Source organism: Aplysia californica, unplaced genomic scaffold, assembly GCF_000002075.1.
Source record: "Aplysia californica isolate F4 #8 unplaced genomic scaffold, AplCal3.0 scaffold00066, whole genome shotgun sequence".
NCBI classification, from domain to species: Eukaryota; Metazoa; Mollusca; class Gastropoda; order Aplysiida; family Aplysiidae; genus Aplysia; species Aplysia californica.
This window is the reverse complement of record NW_004797336.1, coordinates 882,473-900,866: the sequence shown is the minus strand read 5'-3', so window position 1 is coordinate 900,866 and position 18,394 is coordinate 882,473. Positions and strand designations below refer to the sequence as shown.

The window sequence follows — 18,394 nt, the reverse complement described above, 5'->3', positions numbered from 1 at the left end:
CCCCCCCCCCCCCACCTCCATCTCCCCCTAAATTCCCCTGTCTAAGACGGAAACTGTCTAAGCGGAATTTTTTTCTGGCTCCCTAGCGATTCCGTTTTACACAGGTTCGACTGTATTTTATAAGAACACATGTACGAGTATCTATCTGTTTCTCTCAACCCAAAGTCTGTTTTTTATCCCCCCCCCTCTCTCTCTCTCCCTCTCTCTCTCTCTCTCTCTCTCTCTCTCTCTCTCTAAATTCCCCCGTCTAAGACGGAATTTTTTTCTGGCTCCCTAGCGATTCCGTCTTACACAGGTTTGACTGTATTTCCCTTTGTCATGAATCACAAATAAAACCAACCAAATGCCTATTGTGCTCCTCAGTGACAGTTTCTGACTCTCACACAAATAACATTTTCAATATGGCACCAGCTCCAAAATGTTTGATTCAGGGTAGGAACTCTGAGAGTCAAACACATATCCCTTCAAAACATTTATATATATGAATAAGCAAACAAAGCAGACTCAGTAAAAGGCAACAAATCATTTAAAATCAAGACTTTCACAAGCCCATCAGGTACATTGAAATATACATTCCAGAAAGTGACCCTAAACGACATTTTAATGGTGAGTTACTTAGCCTCAGAATTGGATCATTGCAAAGTTGCCAAACAACAAAAATGTTCAGCCTGTCTTCATTGTCACACAATTCAAATTTTCAATATCCACAATAGGAAGCAGATTTGAATCAACTGAGTGGAGTCCCCACAATGAATGAAAAGCAATATCAAATGGTACAGTCGAACCTGCTGCAACGACCACATGAGACAATCACCTGTACAAATTGCCACTTTCCATTTCCTCCTAGCCTTTTTTTTTTACAGATTATTACGACACTGTGTAAAACGTCCACTGGTTTATGACCGTCACTTTTCTCCTAGATAATGAGTGATTATTTAAGACAAATCCGACTGTATATTTATGCACAGATGTCACAGAATCGTTTGAACTAAATTTATCACCTTGGAAGGACAGAAGGAAGACTTATGACGGAACACAGTTTGGTAGGAAGAAAACTCGTTGTTTCCCTATCCCAGGGTAACCAAGATTAAAGCAACCAGCCTGCTGCTGAAATTCTGAAAACTGCAACGCCTCTGGACTATCTATAACAGTAGCCGATGAAAAATAATCTCAGAAATAGCAAAAAATTTAAACTGCTGCTCACCTTGTGTAGTTCTTTGTTTTGACAATGCCAGACCACGCCTTCCACCTGAGCTGAGGCAGATTTTGAAGAGAACCACTCGTACATTGCCTCATAGTCCGTCACGTCCGGACTCTGGATACTCAGGGAGCCGTGAGCAACAAAAAGGTGTAGAGGGGACTTCTTACTGCCCAGACCTGTAACAGACATGCTTACTCATGAAAATGACTTTGATGAAAAATAAGTGCAAAAATGAGGTATAAGGGGTGAAAATGAGGAACAGAACAGCAAATGATGGCCACTAGTATTAGATTTTACTTAATTAATTCACACACACACAGGAAACGCTGGTCCATAAAAATAAAAAGGAAATCCGGAGAAAAAAGAACAAAAGCCTAACTGAAAGGTACATGACTTTTACTCTCAAGGGAGAAGATATGTAATATAATTTAGAGTGCACTCTGTTTCAACATAGCCAATATATTTATAAAAACAGAGATAAACTAAAAACAGGGTGTCTAGCAATATTTCCTGAAAAAAAAAATTACTACCCAGCAAATCAAGCCCCACACCAGCTCGAAAAAGGGAGTTAATTTGCGCCATCAATAACATATATATTATTATTACATACCATATGGAACGAAAAGAACACACAACAAAGTCCAGTCGACAAAATGGAGGATAGACAGACGATCGCAAGCTTGCTCGCAGCTAGATTTAGTTTTAGTAAGGTTTTTAAGGCGCTCGCAACTGCATAGGTGATATGAGCGACAAGGGGTGGATGTCAACAGAGAAGTCCAAATGGGGAATCAAGCTTCGACTATAAAGGCACCCCGGAAATAGTAGTTCACAAGCGTGACAAACATACAAAAGAAGTAGAGGAAAATGACGATAGTATAGTAAAGAAGAGGACAGAAAAGGAAGCAGTTCCCCCAATGCAGGTCCAGCACAGTATAAGCATGACACTGATAAATCAGCCCATATTTACTATTCTACTGTGCATAAGAACATGTTAATATCCTCCCTTTGGGAATGGCCTAAAGACGTTTCAGTCAGTAGCACTGCCCTGGTGGTGGTGGGAGGGGGAGGGGGGGTAGATTTATACCTAATGTGTACATACAGGGTGACTGCCAAACCGGCTTCTCCATTTTCCAGGGCCATGTTACACAACAACAACGCACACACACACACACACACATACGTAATGACTCGACTAAACCTATTCAGTGTTAGAGGTGTAAGAACTGTGAGGGGGCAAGAGGCAGCGACACTGAAAATCTGCCAGTCTTGAACAGAAAGCTACAATATTGTTCTAATTTACTATCACCCAACAAATGAAACGCGAACACTTTATTTCAATAACATGGCTTACAAGGTATGAAGGATCCCGATTCCACACAAGGCCTGCACCAACGCGCACTTTGAAGAGGGCTCTAAATCTAATCAAAATTCTGAAATTTGTTTACAGTTTTTGCCCTCTGGTGTTGCCTTCAGCCGCTCCCCCCCTCCCCCGAGTGTGTCTCTAAAAAAAAAAAAAATCAATAATCCCTGCCCATTCCATAGTCCTATACTTCGCAACGCTCAGACTTTTTAATGAACTTTGGCGACCCCAACAAACGCCGGAGCTCACCAATGCCGTACCTTGTAGTGCCTCGCGCGAAGGTTCACTGACCTGTCACGTTGGCGAACCCGACAATATAAAAACCGGACGAAGCTTGTATTTTCTTTTCACCCCCCCCCCCACACACACACACAAGTGACAGCGTGGTGAAGAGTCAGAGTATTTATTAAATTTTATTTGCACAGCGACAAAGCGTTTATACTGTATAACCTGCATATTACAAATGTTGCGTTATCAGTTTATCTTCACTACATTTCAGGGTGGTAACGAAAGCGAAAGTAGATCTTGATTTTCCCGATTGAGCCTCGGTGTCACATACTCTTTCACCTGCCACCATAGCCAGCTTTTCGCGTGAAACATACTCTCAGACGTGGAAAAGGTGAACGAATATTATATCACAATCGCGACCGGCAAAAACGGAGTCATGTACCGCGGCTAGGGTTCACTGAAAAGTCTTGCTGGCTTCATCACCCAGTATGCAGGCTAATTTACGACCGTTTACCAAATTTTTACTACCTTCAAGGCAAATTTACTACCATTTACGACCTTTACGCCCAGGGTGCCGAATTTACTACTTTTTTACGACTTTGCTGGACACCCTGTAAAAGAAAATCTATTTGAGCAACCACTTTAAACTGAAAACCCAGCTAAACCGACGAGAATCTAGCGGTCCTGCTGATTTCAGTTTAGGCAGACTCCATTGAATATATATATATGAAAAAATCAGCACTACTCTGGGTTGGAGAACCCCCAGGGAAGGGAAAAAGATGAAAGAAAGCATATATTCATGATGATAACCGACTGCTCTTGGGGTCAGCTGCTGAGGCAGAAATTGACTTTTATGTGGAAGTTCAAAGGTTCAGTCTGCTAAAAATTTGATTTTTTCGTAAGTCTGGGGTTCAATCAGGGGAAAAATTTTGATTTTGAAATAAGCTATTCTACATCTTGCAGGCAGGACACACTCTTCATATAAACATATAAACAACTTTTCAAAATGACCACAACATAACAAACCGACCGTAAGGATTGCCATTGATATTTGTGCCAATAAGTTCACAGGTTTGACCGCATAGGGAGGACAGCGGCTGCACTTCTATCACAAGCTCTTCCGGAACATCCTCATCCTCTCTGTATAACAAAGTTTAAAAGATCCAATTTAATTCTTGTAAAAACACTAGCCCTGGGCACAGCATCAGCATCCTTCCCAGTCTCAAAAAAGGTTGCCAGTGTACTAAGCAGTGAGGAATAAAGTTGTAGTTCAGAAAGGATAATCCTGATTTTACTTACAGTCAGGAGCAAAAAAACCCCAACCCAATTATCTGCTAACCAAGGTAATACATTTGACTAAATATCAAGACACAGACATGACACTTAACGGAGAAGTGGCAAGGTAACACTTTTAAAAATCAAAAAGCAGTTCTTTATCATAAATGTATCAACAAACCTCTGCTATTAACATTGGCTTTAGTACAAAGAATCTAAGGATGTAAAACTGTTATGGTTGAGAGTAAGTTTCCAGCTTATACCTGATGAGTTAGTTTCAGTCAAAATTATTTCAAAACAATTCTACTTTGTTATCTATGGTACTCATGAGAAAAAAAAGAATGCAAAGACAGGAAGATTGATCTTTGCTTCCCTATTCTCATTAGAGGTGAGTTGATTAAAGTAATGCTTATAAGCACTAACAGAAATACCCTCCTTTCTCGGTCTTGTGGAACACAATGTCAATCTATTGTTCAGCTTCTGGTCCATACATCCCTTACACAAAAGCATAATTACTGCTTTTGAATGCACATACCATGAAAAAGTCCTTATCAAAATGTGTTTCCAGTGTTCAGTGCAAATAGATTACAGCACTGTGAGATGACTGAAGCATAGAAAAACTTTGAGAGAACAATCAAAAGAAAGATACTTTTTAACTGATTATACCTGAGAACTAAAGCCACTCCTTGTGTTAGATCAACAGCAGACAGATGCCAACAGTGTTGTCTGGCATTGACATCAACAGGGACCCATCCTGTGAATAGAATTAAAGAAGAAATTTTATTTATGATGAGTAAATAAGAGTCATCAATGATACACTTCATTTCAAAAACCAAATTTCACACATCTCACGGCGCACCGGCAGTGGAATTTTAGTTGCAGCGGGAGGTTCCTCGCCGAGAGCCTTATCACGTTGGGGACACGGGGGTCAGCTCCCTGTCGCCGCTCTGTCTGGGCTGACTTCATTCTTGGTACTTTTCAAGGTACAGTTTAGGTGTATACCTGTATTTCTGGTAATTACCACTTAATGCACCCAAAGCATGCATTTCTGCTCTTGAGACTCAAAAAATAACAGAAATTCGTTGTAACTTGTCTGGTCATTTCGTTAGACAAGCTGAAGTCGGCAATACTAAATTGTAAAATTTTGGACAATGTGAATGAAAAAAAATCAATATTAAAAAAACGGCAAGACAAAAACTGTCGAGCCTTCGGAACATGAATGACATAACATTGGTGCAGATACTCAGAAAAGATGGTATTTGCGCATATAATAGAAAACTGTAATTTTGCAACTTTATCCATCTGGCACACAATTCGCAATGAAGTAATTCCTCCAAATACAAGTTTAATTGTCTAATATAATCGGAAATATTCGCATATTTTCTCGAAAGTTGAAAAAAAACAACCCTGTAGTATCACTATGAAGAAGTAAAAAAATCAATTTTAGTATCGGAATACAACTAACTACAATGTAATACACAAACAGTATCTGTTACACTCCAGAAATTCCTCATTTTAAAAAAAATGCTAAGTCTAGGTTTTGTAAGTTGACTGAATAACAAGGATGACTTCTTGTAATTGGATTATAAGAATAGTTTCTAGCTTTCTTGTGACACTCGAATCAGCACCAGACTTTTCCAACTTTTATTTTGGTTTCTATGACCATTTACAATAACTGACAATATTCTGAATTCTATACATTCTTAAAAGTGTCTGTGCATATTTCTGACAAAAAAACTAAGAATGAATGGGTTAGCTGTCAATACAAGAAGTTTATATCTATCCATGTACATGTATTTACACAGCTTTGTGTTTTTTTTAAATCGCGTAATATATCTTTCTTAGTTGTATGCAGGCTGCCACAGACACAGCATGATTCATGACCAAACGCAGAGTAACTTTCTGTTGTTTAATATGGTAAAACAAGAGCTAACGCTGAGTGTCTTTAGTCAAAAAATGCAGATGTGCATCTTTCTTCTCTTATAACTTGATTATTACTACTTGTGCGGATTTAAGATTTCTCATGGTAAAGGCATGATATTCGTAGTTAGTTTAACACAGGTTTTGGAGAGATCTGTTGTGCCGGAATAATTTATTCAAAAGTATGTAAATAAAAATAGGACAAATTGAGTACTCTACAAACACTTGTCTAGAACAAAAAGTAAGGCACAGAAATTAACTATTCCAACGCAAAATTAATCTCAAGACATTGAGCTTATAGTACATCAGTGTAATGGTTTGCTGTGTGGGATGGGGAAGAAGTTATATCGTTTCAAACTAAGGCAAAAATGCGAACTTCTCAACCGACACCAGCAAAGTCGTTTCAGGGGAGCTCCGGCGGGCTGCTGAGTTACGCTAACTAAAAGTAACAGAATCGGGCGAAAAGTGACGCCGTGGTCTGTACATCACATACTCTGAAAACAAACTGACAGAATACTTTTTTACATTTTATTTTTTCAGCTGAGATTATTCAAAACCATTACCAAAGATATAGAACAAATAATAAATCCAAGCCCAAGTACTAAATTGGAACAAAAATAAACAATCTCCAATAAATAGTCTCTAAGGAGAACCTGACACAACTCTAAAACAAACCAACAGGTGAAAGGTGAATGATATTGATTTGAGTAAAAAAAAGTTTTTGTCTACGAAACCTGGAGTATGGCCAATGCTGTCAGGGACCACAAATCCATCTTTGATTTCTAGACGACTAGCTGGAATCCAGTTGTCAGGAACTTCCTACAACACAAAGTAATAACAAAACAAATGTACTTGTATGAAGAAGGCAATGCACTTTTGCTAGCACAGACAAAGTGACACACATTTCATTTCGTGTAAAGCACATGCACACGTACAAAATGCAGCCAATGTTGCACTTCAATCTTACACTTCAACAGGTTAAAAAAAATAATTTGATAGAAACCAAAGCAACCAGTTCCATTAATTTCATATTTGTACTCATTATTTTATGCTCTTAAGTTCAGACTATGGTATTGCAGTCACAATACAAGAAACACAATCCCAATGCCAAGGGCTTTATGAACATTCAAAGGTGGGAAAAAGGAAAACTCAACCAGGATAAAGATGAAAATTTTGCTCTTATAAGTGTGGTGAAATGTGAGACATGGAACGCATCCCAGACGTGCATTAAGAGGATCCAGGTTTTCTTAAACAAATGTCTGAGGAAGCTATTGAGGATCAAATGGACAGACAGGATCACCAACGAGGAAGTATTAAGAAGAACGAGACAGAGCCCAGTAAGAGATGAAGTGGGAAGAAGACGTTGGCGATGGATTGGATACACTTTCAGGAAGTCAAGCAGCTGCATAACAAGGAAAGTGTTAGATTGGAACCCACAGGGTAAAAGATCAAGGGGAAGACCACGTGGAACCTGGAGAAGAGTCACGGAAATGGATGTACAGAAAAGTGGGAAGACATGGAGTGACATCAAGCGACTAGCCCTGGATAGGAAAAGGTGGAAAGTGTTTGTTCGTGGCCTATATCCTGATCCAGGGTGAGAAAGGCAATGATGATGAGTGTGGTGAAGCTGACCCACATTGCACAAACGTTTATAAATAAATACTACATGGTTTTCAACCAAATAAATAAAAGTGGTGAGCATTGAAAATGTTTTTAAAACTTAACAGTTAACAAGTCTGGAATTGAGTTTACATAGAAAAATATTTTGATAAATGTGAAAGAAAGAAATTTTTTAAAACTCACTTCAGACGGGTCACACAACAGTTGCGTGACCCCCGCCGCGACGCTCGTGACGGGTCTCACAAGCCCTGCGTGACCAACTTTGGAATTTTTTTTTCGCTCTACAAATCACGCACGGATCGCGAGACCCGCCTCGTACGCTTGTTTGGCCAAGCCTGAGCTACTTAGACTTCGTTTCATATCTTTGGGGCCGGTAGTTTTTAAGTTATTGAAGGTGAAGGACAGTGACCCCAACTGGGGTTGAACAGACCGGAACTCGCGCTTTGTTTTTTTCTATACAGCTGATAGTAATCTGACAGTCGCGTCGTAGTAACGGTCGAAGAAGTCGCATGAACAAGAATCACATAATTTCGCCGTTTTCTATACTTCTGTGCGTTTTACTAGTTCTAGTTTCTCAGAATATGATATGTCTAATAGTTAGGATCCTGGATATGTACCCGAACACGGCCCGAGTCGTAGTTCTAGGGCTAGATCTAGCACTAGTACCGGTGTTGTTTTTCGCGCAACGAAATCACAACGTCGTGCCGTACATCTGTCTCATGTAATTCAGTGTATGGGTCTGAATCAATGCACAGACCAGCTTTTATATTTTCACCAAACACTTGCACATGTATACAAATCAAACCAGAACACTTTGAACTTTTATTTTTGTTGTTGCAGTGAATTTCATTCTACTTGTCACGTCTCTGGAAATTTTTCGGAAAATCAAATTCATGCCAATTTAAAAAAATCATACAAATTAAAGTATTAGACTTAGACAACTTTAGTTTTTTGTATTAGATTAAGCTTGAATGTTACTTTACTGTGTCAAAAAATGATTACAATAGGGTAATTCTGAGAGTTGTGGTGATTTATTGAAATACCCCCAAAAAAGCCAGTCTTCAACGCTTGTGACTGGTGAAAGGGCCCAGTCGCAAGTGAGTTAAAGCACCATGCTTAGTCTCAAGATAGCCCTCTTTTTTCTTTTTTTGTTTTTGTAAGTGTTTTACGGAGCTCGCAACTGTATAAGATCATATGAGCATGCGGGGCACATTAAACTTTTTCAGTTGGTAGGAAATTTTGAATTTTGCCCTGGTTCGGCCGAAGCCTACTCTTATCGATTTTAGACCACCAAGGGATCTTTAACGTGCGCAACTTGCACACGGGCCCTCCGAGATTTTTTGCCCTTGTCTGAGAAGGCTAGGTGTAGATCTTTCCTACCAGAAGATCAGGGGTGTGGCTGAAAGACAGCAGTAAGAAGAAGCCAAGGAGTAGCTGTAGAAAGGCTGTAGAAAGAGTCAGGAGCCCAGAGGAGGGGGGCAAAGGAGATGAGGGAGTGAGGGCAGAAAGAGGAGACGAAAGCAGACGACAGAACATTGCTAGAGAGCAGGAAAGGAAGTGAAAGGAGACAAATTTAGAGAAGAAAATTTTTCAGTCACTACCCGGATTCGAACCCGGGACCTTTGAATGAGAGGCCAACACCTTAACCTCTAGGCTACGAGAGCCCCCATAGCCCTCTTTACAAAGTTCATGAAGTCTACACAATTTTGATGTTACCTTGAAGTCTTTTGAAGACCACACAAAGGACTCCTGTTGTCCATTTCCACTTTCTTCAAACTTTGCCAAAGACTTCTTGTACTGTGCAAATCGCCTCTCTCCTTGTTTGTTTGGTTTACGATCCAAACGAGCCCACAACCATGGCTGCCCTGAGGAAAAAGGCAGCTTAATTTTCAGATAAAATCAAAACAATCTATTAGTAAACAAGTCAAATGAACTGTTTTCAATTACTTTTTTTAGAACCACAACTCATATAACAAAGTTAACTGCTACAGTGAAATGACAATTAGTTCAGACATGAGACTCACTGCATTGAAACGAAATCATAAGATTAACTGTCACAATGTCTCTACGTTTTATCTTATGCTATAACAATAAACAAATCTTACAAATCTCTTACTCACTAAAAGCTGACTAAAAAGAAACAAAAATATGGAATAGATTTTCGACCTGGCAGACACCTTAGAAACAGCTTTGTCTCCATAAGAAGTGATTGAAATAATAGAGAAGCTGCGTCTTGAAGTTGTGAGTTTAAAAGGGAACAGGCTAAAGTTTAATATAATGTTAATCTGTGTCCAGTAATACTGAGGTAATATGAACAGTATGGAAGACGACATTCAAAATCTGAAATATGCAATTCCAGTGCAAAAACTATACAGAATCATTATGTATATTAACTTCAACTCAGTTTCATATGAGATACCTTGTCTGTGTTTGTGAGAGCCTAGTCTAAGCTACAATGTCATAAATAAAATTCCCGAACAACAGAAACTTTGAAGAGTCAATCTAAACAGAGGCGAACGTGTACAGTTTTTAGACTTATTTGTGACTTACTACAGTTCATCCTAGCGGTCTGACAAGACAACCAACGGTGGCAGACAAGTTAAGAAAAAATACTGCAAACACAAAGCATAAAACAAAATAATTGGACAATAAAAACCATGCTGAGCATATATATGGGTCTAATGATTTTGAAATATATTCAACTTTGTTGTGCCTACTCATTGTACCGTGCTGTCTGCATGCTTCTGTTTATACTGCCATCCCATCAACAAGGCAGCATCGCAAGCTTACCATTAAAGACTTCCACTAGGCAGCAGGTACCATCAAGTTTCTCCGTCGCTCTGGCAGAAGCAACATCATCAGACAATGCTTTGGCTGTGAGGTCTTTGGTGGCTGATACCTTGTAGCTCTGTTGATTTCTCTTTGAAGAAGACTCATTGTTGTTGACAGCAATTGTGTAAACACAAGATATCTTCTCTTGAACAGGATTGCATTGGTGTTGAGACATTTTCTCGACTCAACCACGCTATATAAAGGGGAAAAAACAAACAATACGAAAAAATTAATTTTAAAATACTGACTTTATGAGAACAAATATTATCATGCTGGCAATTTTACTCTAATTTACCACAAGACAATACTATTGAATATTAAAACTATTTTTATGATAATGAGTTATTCCTGGAAAAGAAAAGAATAAAGGATATGTAAAATTAGACAAAATTTCTCAGTTCAAAGAAGGTTGTTAACCTTCACCTGACAGAGCACTGTATATTACACTATTTCAATTTTTTTTAAAAGACAGATTAGGTAAAACTGTAGCTAAGTTAACTAAAAGTGAGGAACCAAACATCATAACAGGAAAGGTAGAATAGAGAAAAACAAGTTGTACCTGTTGAAAGAGTCTTTATCGCCGCAGGGGTTTTTCCCAGGGGTTTTTCCCACTATGTTGGGACCCTCTTTCTGTACAAAACCAGAGAGTGACATATATATACAGTCGAACCTGCCTTAATGGAAACCTGTATAAAACGGAAACCTGTCTTAACGGAATCTCCCCCCTCCCCCCTTGATATTTTCCTCTTTAGTTACCTGTATAAAACGGAAACCTGTCCAACGCGGAAACGGAAAGAAAAATCTGCTCCCCTCCGAGAATTTCACCTGTCTAAGACGGAAAATGCTTTGCCCGCTCAGCACTGATTTGAAACAAAACTTGCAAGTTTGCTTCCGCTGGCTCTAAATTAACGCTATGGTCATGCGGCTGGCCGAGGAAGAGGAGAAGGGGTACAATTTGGGGGTAGATGTTACCCCATCATGTGAGCCCTGAGCGATGCAGATGGTCAGTGTGGTGTAGGTGTGAAATCTCATGACTGCCCGTGAGAGTGCTCGAGTAGCGAGCCCCTATGGAAACTTTCCCCGGTCCAGAAGCTAGAGGTGTGAAATTAGATTGACCAATGCCTGCCGCCCTGATCGTACGGCCAGCCGAGAAAAGAGTTCCTTGAATCGTTGTTACAATGATGGCAGTAAGGGGTGGCATTGGTGGGTGGGGCTAAGGGTGGGAGCAAAGGAAATGTTCAAACGTTTCTGTTTTTAATAGGTCAAGCAGTGGTCCTGTGAAAGGCAAACACTGGTGGTAATTGGATAAGTAAGACTGACCCATGTCATTATCAGACAGGATAGCAATTGAGAGGTGCGAAGTTTTGACCACTGCTCGCCGATCGGACAAGCGATCCTTGATCCCACCGGCTGGGCCTTTGAACCCCCTCTCCCCCCCCTCCCCCCATTCTCCACCTAAATTCCCCTGTCTAAGACGGAAAATGTCCAAGACAGAATTTTTTTCTGGCTCCCTTACGATTCCGTCTTACACAGGTTCGACTGTATATATACATATTCGTCATTAAATTACAAAATTGGTCGTTAAATCCAAAAAAAATTTACCTATTTATTTTGATAGTTCTTTATCTAATGAAAGAACTCCTGATTTTGGCAATAGCTGAAAACTAATATATATCACAAAGTGGTGGAATCAGGTGCTCGTCAATTTTTGTGCATCATGTGGAGTTATTGGTATCATCTGAAAGCTGATTTATTTGCCTTGCTTTCAATGAATTAAATATCCATCTATCTTGAATAGAACTCACAATATCTGCGATTGAAGGAAGTGAGGTCGCCTGGTTTCAGTGGTGAAATTAGCTAGAAAAAGGCTGCAAAAGTTTGGTAACTCCAACAGCTAAAGAGTCCTTGAAAACAGAAAAATGACAAATATTTTGTGCCTTTAATCAACCTTTTTCAGTAAAATTTATACGGAAATGTGTTTTTATATGGACGTAAAAGAGATTGAGACCAAAATAAAAATTCAATTAAAATTTCAAAACTTTAGGAAAAACGGCTGTTTCTCCCAATTTTGTATTTTGATGAGCGCCTGATTACACCACGCTGCATCACATACATTGTCGTTGTCGCAAAGGAATGTGACCAAGCATCTGCCAGCGGTTTATTGTGGTTCTGACCACAAACCGCTAGGAGCAGCTTGCCGGCGATAAGGAAGAAAAAAGATTTGTTCTCATATTGAATTTGATACGGAGCCAGTTTTGAAGCAATAATGCTAAACAAGGAAGTACTTTTTGCTTCTCTCTCCATAAAAGTAACTTGGGAGAGGCAATTTCAGCAAAATTGTCTATTTAAATTCAAGTGTAAATGAGTAGGCCTAAACCATGATGTATATTTTACAATTCTTCCATGATTAAAATTTAAAAAGGTAAACACGCTGACCACTGTATGCCTCCCTTGGCCTCTAAGGCTATTTTGCCTTGGGATTGTGCCTTGGCTTCCTCTATTCTCACCCCCCCCCTCCCCAGGCGAGCCTTTTGGCTATTCCCACCCGGTGTGCGTTCATCGTGATAGCCTAGGCCAACCAGTGTAGCGTTCACTGTGAACCAGGGGCGAAGGCTGACTTGTTTGACAGGGTAATCAAAGTGAAACGGGACCAGGTAGGGCCTGGAGATATCACACAAGAATCTTACTCGACTCTGAGTTGTGAATGAAAACAAATCCGGAATTCACATTGTATGTTCAACCGCCAAAATAATCGGGAAAGTATATATCTTATTAAATATTAATTCCAACTACAATTAAATTTAACTTTAGATGTGAATACACAAACACAAAGCAAAGAAGCAGAGAAGTCAGTACTAGATCTAAATGTTATAGATCTACCCGTGAGTCTCTTTGGTAGAACATGACAATTATCCTTTTTTTAAACTCATTAGCTACGTATTATTTTCGGCTTGTGGACGAATTCTTTTCGGGAGGGCGAAATGAGATGATGACTAGTGCGCAGTTCACAGGTCTTTGGGGCCATAAATTCAAATAAATATCAACATATTATATACCAACATTTTCAGTATGGTTAGTAGAATACATCTGCATTATTTATTTGCATATTTTTCAACTTTGATGCCTGTAAGAGGCGATTATGCAACACAATTGTGATTGGATGCGGATAAAATTGGAAAATAAAAAATTTATAATCTCAGGTGAAACTAAAAAAATATGTTTGCACCTAGTCAAATGATACCTCAAAATAACCATAACTGTATATAGAACAGGAAAATATTGAAAAATGTGCAGTTATTTACATACATACATTCCATAATATATTTGAAAAATTTGGATCATAACATCCAATATATTGAAAAAAAAGATTTTTTAAAAATAATTTTGAAAAAAGGATCACAAACAGAAAAAAAATGTGCGTAACATGGAATTATTCAGAATTGCATTTGGAATAAACCTATACATGTCTTGAGTGGTACTTTTTGATTAATTTCACCCAAAAGTAGTGATTTTGGGGAGAAAAAAATATTTTGACTATTTAGATCTAGGCCTAGATCTAGCACTCAAAAATATTGATTTCTCAATTACAGTGCACCGGCAATTTGCGTCCAATAGTATCAATATTATAAAGAAGAGTCCTACACTTCTTTAGTGAGCAAAATAATGATACATTTTGTTGTGTAAAAGTACTAAAACTGGTGTCTGGCTATAATTTGGGCTTCGCGATAAAACAAAGTCGAATAAACTACGAAATCATGTTTCAAAACTTCTGATTTTCTGTGGAAACGCTTGACCCGGAAGTCAACATTATATTATGACCTTTATTTTAACATGGATATGTGGATTGGAATAAAAACCAAGCTAAAATTGAACGTCGGTTCTCGAGCCGCCGGGGGCGGCTTAGCGTGCTGACGGCACTTGAGCCGCGCCGCCCCCACGGCTCGGCGTAGCGAATGAGTTAAAATTTCACATTAGGCTGTTTTTGTCTAGCCTTTCGCGGCCAGGAGGCGGTGTCACAATCGAGGTCACAATCTGATTATAGGACGGTAAAAAGTAAAGGAAAAAAAAGCAAGCACTTGCAACAGTCAAGAGATTGTTAGGAGTTAGTTCCCCTCACATTTGTGAGGTACACTCGACCAGTGTAATAGTTAGCTTACATAATCAGAGTTTGTGATTGCTTATATAATATAACTGTGGCCCCAAAGGGGTGAATAGGGTATTTGTGGCAATGAAACAGTTTTGACTGCTATGCACATGTTCCCTTCAACTCTATTGGTAGACTCTTCCAGCCTCACTTTAAGCTTACTTAATCAAAGCTTGTGACTGCTTATGGAGTGGCCCGAGAGGGGTGAGCAGGCTATTTCTGTGGCAGTGAAACATTTTTGAATGTTAGGCATACTGTTCATTGTTGATTATGAACGTCTTTAAACATTTAATTTATGAGGTTTACGTTTATATAGGTGAATTTGACAGCGACAATGTTTCAAAATTAGAAAGGGAAGCAGTGATTATTTGATTATATAAACGCTTCGCCCCTGCTGTGAACAACTGCGAACAGAAATGTAGAATATTGTTCTGTGACACGAACAAACGTTCCAGCACTCTTGTGTTGAAAGCGTGCACTTTTGTCTGTGGGCAGCGAAAGAGAAAGAAAGAGAGAGAGAGAGAGAGAGAGAGAGAGAGAGAGAGAAAGAGAGGGAGAGAGAGAGGGAGAGAGAGAGGGAGAGGGAGAGAGAGAGGGAGTGAGTCTATTGTTTGTTTGTTTTTGTAAAGTGTTTTACGGCGCTCGCAACTGCATAAGGTCATATGAGCGCGCGGGACACACCTTATATTTTCAGTTGGTAGGAAATTTTGAATTTTGCCCGGGTGGCGACCGAAGCCTACTCTTATCGATTTTAGACCACCAAGGGATCTTTAACGTGCGCAATGTGCACACGGGCCCTCCGAGATTTTTTGCCCTTGTCCGAGAAGGCTAGGTGTAGATCTTTCCTACCAGAAGATCAGGGGTGTGGCAGAAAGACAGCAGTAAGGAGGAGCCAATGAGTAGCACTAGAAAGGCTGCAGAAAGAGTCGGGAGCCCAGAGGAGTGGGCAAAGGAGGTGAGGGGATGAGGGGAGAAAGTGGAAATGAAAGCAGACAACAGTACATTGCTAGAGAGCAGGAAAGGAAGTGAAAGGAGACAACTTTAGAGAAGAAAATTTTTCGGTCGCTATCCGAATTCGAATCCGGGACCTTTGAATGAGAGGCCAACACCTTAAAACCTCTAGGCCACGAGAGCCCCCTAGCCTAGAGAGAGTCTATGGGAGTAGCGCGAGAACTTCCGGGCAAAACAAAATGACGACCCATGTAGTTCGGCTCGATTCGAAAAGTAAAACAGCCGTAGCATCTTTGAAGACGACCAAATTAATTTACTTTTGTGTTTTAACATCATTTTTTAACTTTGTTTTTTATCAATTTGATCGTCCACACCGATAGACAGTATTCAGAAAGAGACAGAGAGAGAGAGAGAGAGAGAGAGAGAGAGAGAGAGAGAGAGAGAGAGAGAAGGAGGAGGAGTACATCTTGCCAGAACTTCCAGGCAAAACAAAACGGAGACCCGCGTAGTTCAGCTTGATTCGAAAAGTAAAAATAGCCATTAGATCTAGATCTAGCATCTTAGTAGACGATCAAATTAGCTTACTTTTGAGCTATAACGTCATTTTTTCTTTGCTTCTGTATTATATTGATGTTATGGCCGTGCTTCTTCTTCTTCTTCTTCTTCTTCTTCTTCTCATTATCAATATTTGTATTATGATAATCATTAGCATTATTTATTTATTAATTATTTATGTATTTATTTATTTATTATTTAATTGATGGGGTTTTGTTTTTTTCTTAATTATCATTAATACTGCCCCCTTAATCCATAAACGTGTTATCGATAAAAAAATAGACGTTAACATAAATGATGACACTATGAGGGGGGGGTGGGGTGATGAGAGGGAGTGGGGGAGGGGGGGAGACAATTACAGCGAATTATAGGCGATTTCCAGATTGAGAACCATAGATATGGGGTTACATAGTAAGAAGCGGAACCAATAAATTGGCAAAAAGATATTATTAATCCGAATACAGGAAAAAGAGGCTAAAACAGCACCTGGACATGGATGGCTGGTGCCTCTATAAATAAATCATTGATGGTCTGGTCTGTCAATTTGATCATCCACACCGATAGAAGACAGTATTCCGAAATTAGAAAAAGGAAGAGGCTAGCCGTACTTAAAGACAGCTAGACTGACAGTCTAGCCGTACTTAAGTACGGCTAGACTCGCAGTCTAGCCGTACTTATTCTTAATATGATGGCATTGATGGCTAGACTGACCATTTACAAAAAATAGAAGGCCTACTGAATTGTAAAAATATACATTTTTAGTGTTCAGTACCTAAAGTATTTGTGTATTTGAGACGAAATCAGGTGCCTTAATCCTTAATGACAGTGCATGTATTTTAAACCTGTTTTCTAATGTTAATAGGGCCTAAGATAAGTACGGCTTGCATGTATTTGAACCTGAATAATTACTAGATCTAGATCTAGATCTAATGAGACCTGTTTACTTAACAAGCTTGAGTCGATAGGGCCAAACCTAGATCAAAGTACGGCTAGACTGGCAGGTCTTATTGACTTCAACGGGTGAGAGTAGCCAACGCTGGCTAGTCTCACCAGGGGTGAGAGGTCGATCGCATTTTTATTTACTGACACTACAGAATAGGCTACAGACTCTTTCCGATATCCAGTATTTAAAAAACTTAAGTGGCAAGTGTTCTGAAAATAACATTTCTGCTTTACCAACGCTCCAACAGCTGTTGCCAGGCCTTCTTTATTTTACAAACGTCAAAAGGAAATATATATGCGTTTCTCTGTGATTACGTGATATCGTGTGAACTGTAAACTCCGTCAGCTCTGATATTTAATTTTCAATACACAGCGCACAGTAAACTAGCAGTTCAAAAAATTACACTGGATAGTATTCAATAATGAATGCAATAGGTATGTTGCAGTTCAATTGTGTCCAGGTGTGTTTGTAGATGACTAAATTTAGCACTTTTTACGGTCTTGACAACTGGTATACAGTTGTGCAGGCACGAGCCCAGACATTTTTTTTTTTCGGACGCCCTATAGGCCTAGCTATGGGCCTAATAATAATGTGCAATAATGGACCGCTGTCTTGACAAATAAGCTAACCATACAAACAATAAAATATATTAAGCTCCCCACATTTCCCTTATAGCATCTTATCCTTGCAAGATATTCCTTATACTTACCTGAAACCTTCTCTCATGTCAGCTCTGTCGTAAATCGCACTCTCTTAAATCTCGAATGTAATTTAAGATTAGAAAAAATAAGGTACATCATTGTCCAGATCCTGGCACATTGGTTTGGTGTTTCACTATGAACGCACGCGTGCACACACACACACACACACACACACACACACACACACACACACACACACACACACACACACATGTTCACTCACGAATTCGTACGCACAGTGATATGTGCACACTCTTCCCTCACACATCCTCTCTTCTACACACATATGTGCACATAACCTTAATAATATATTAATTAGGTCCTCAAACAGGCTCACAGTCAAATGTATAAATAATATTAAATGAACAGTGATATAAACGGTAGTCATTTCAACTTTATCCAACAACAACAACAACAACAACAACAACAATGATAGAAATAATAACAAAAACAATAATAACAATACTACTACTACTACTACTACTACTACTACTACTACTACTACTACTACTACTATTACTATGCCATATGCTAGCCTACTTGATTATTTCAAACATACTCATGGGACAAATTCGCATAATAATATGATTCATTATCCAGTGCCAGATCTGCGACAGACATCGGCGATCATGGTTTCCCATTCATTCCTTTGCTCGGATGCTCT

The 18,394-nt window shown here is 39.3% G+C and overlaps 1 protein-coding gene across 8 annotated transcripts in view; it reads right to left on the bottom strand.

Annotated features, from left to right (window-relative positions):
* The window catches only part of LOC101850151 (uncharacterized protein C12orf29 homolog), an 18,781-nt gene extending 1,417 nt beyond the window's left edge, over nt 1-17,364 (bottom strand). The window contains exons 1-8 of one of the 8 annotated variants that reach the window (XM_005093569.3): nt 17,263-17,345; nt 10,996-11,066; nt 10,395-10,629; nt 9,321-9,469; nt 6,719-6,803; nt 4,731-4,818; nt 3,820-3,929; nt 1,205-1,377 (exon numbers count right to left, since the gene is read on the bottom strand). In XM_005093569.3, coding sequence (XP_005093626.1) covers nt 1,205-1,377; nt 3,820-3,929; nt 4,731-4,818; nt 6,719-6,803; nt 9,321-9,469; nt 10,395-10,611 — 822 coding nt within the window. In that variant the 5' untranslated portion in view covers nt 10,612-10,629; nt 10,996-11,066; nt 17,263-17,345. Of the gene's footprint in view, nt 1-1,204; nt 1,378-3,819; nt 3,930-4,730; nt 4,819-6,718; nt 6,804-9,320; nt 9,470-10,394; nt 10,630-10,995; nt 11,129-16,572; nt 16,594-17,059; nt 17,111-17,262 lie in introns of those variants that run through there. The other 7 variants (XM_035968528.1, XM_035968529.1, XM_035968530.1 and 4 more) reach the window with 7 other exon arrangements.
* Between the last annotated feature and the right edge of the window lie 1,030 nt (nt 17,365-18,394).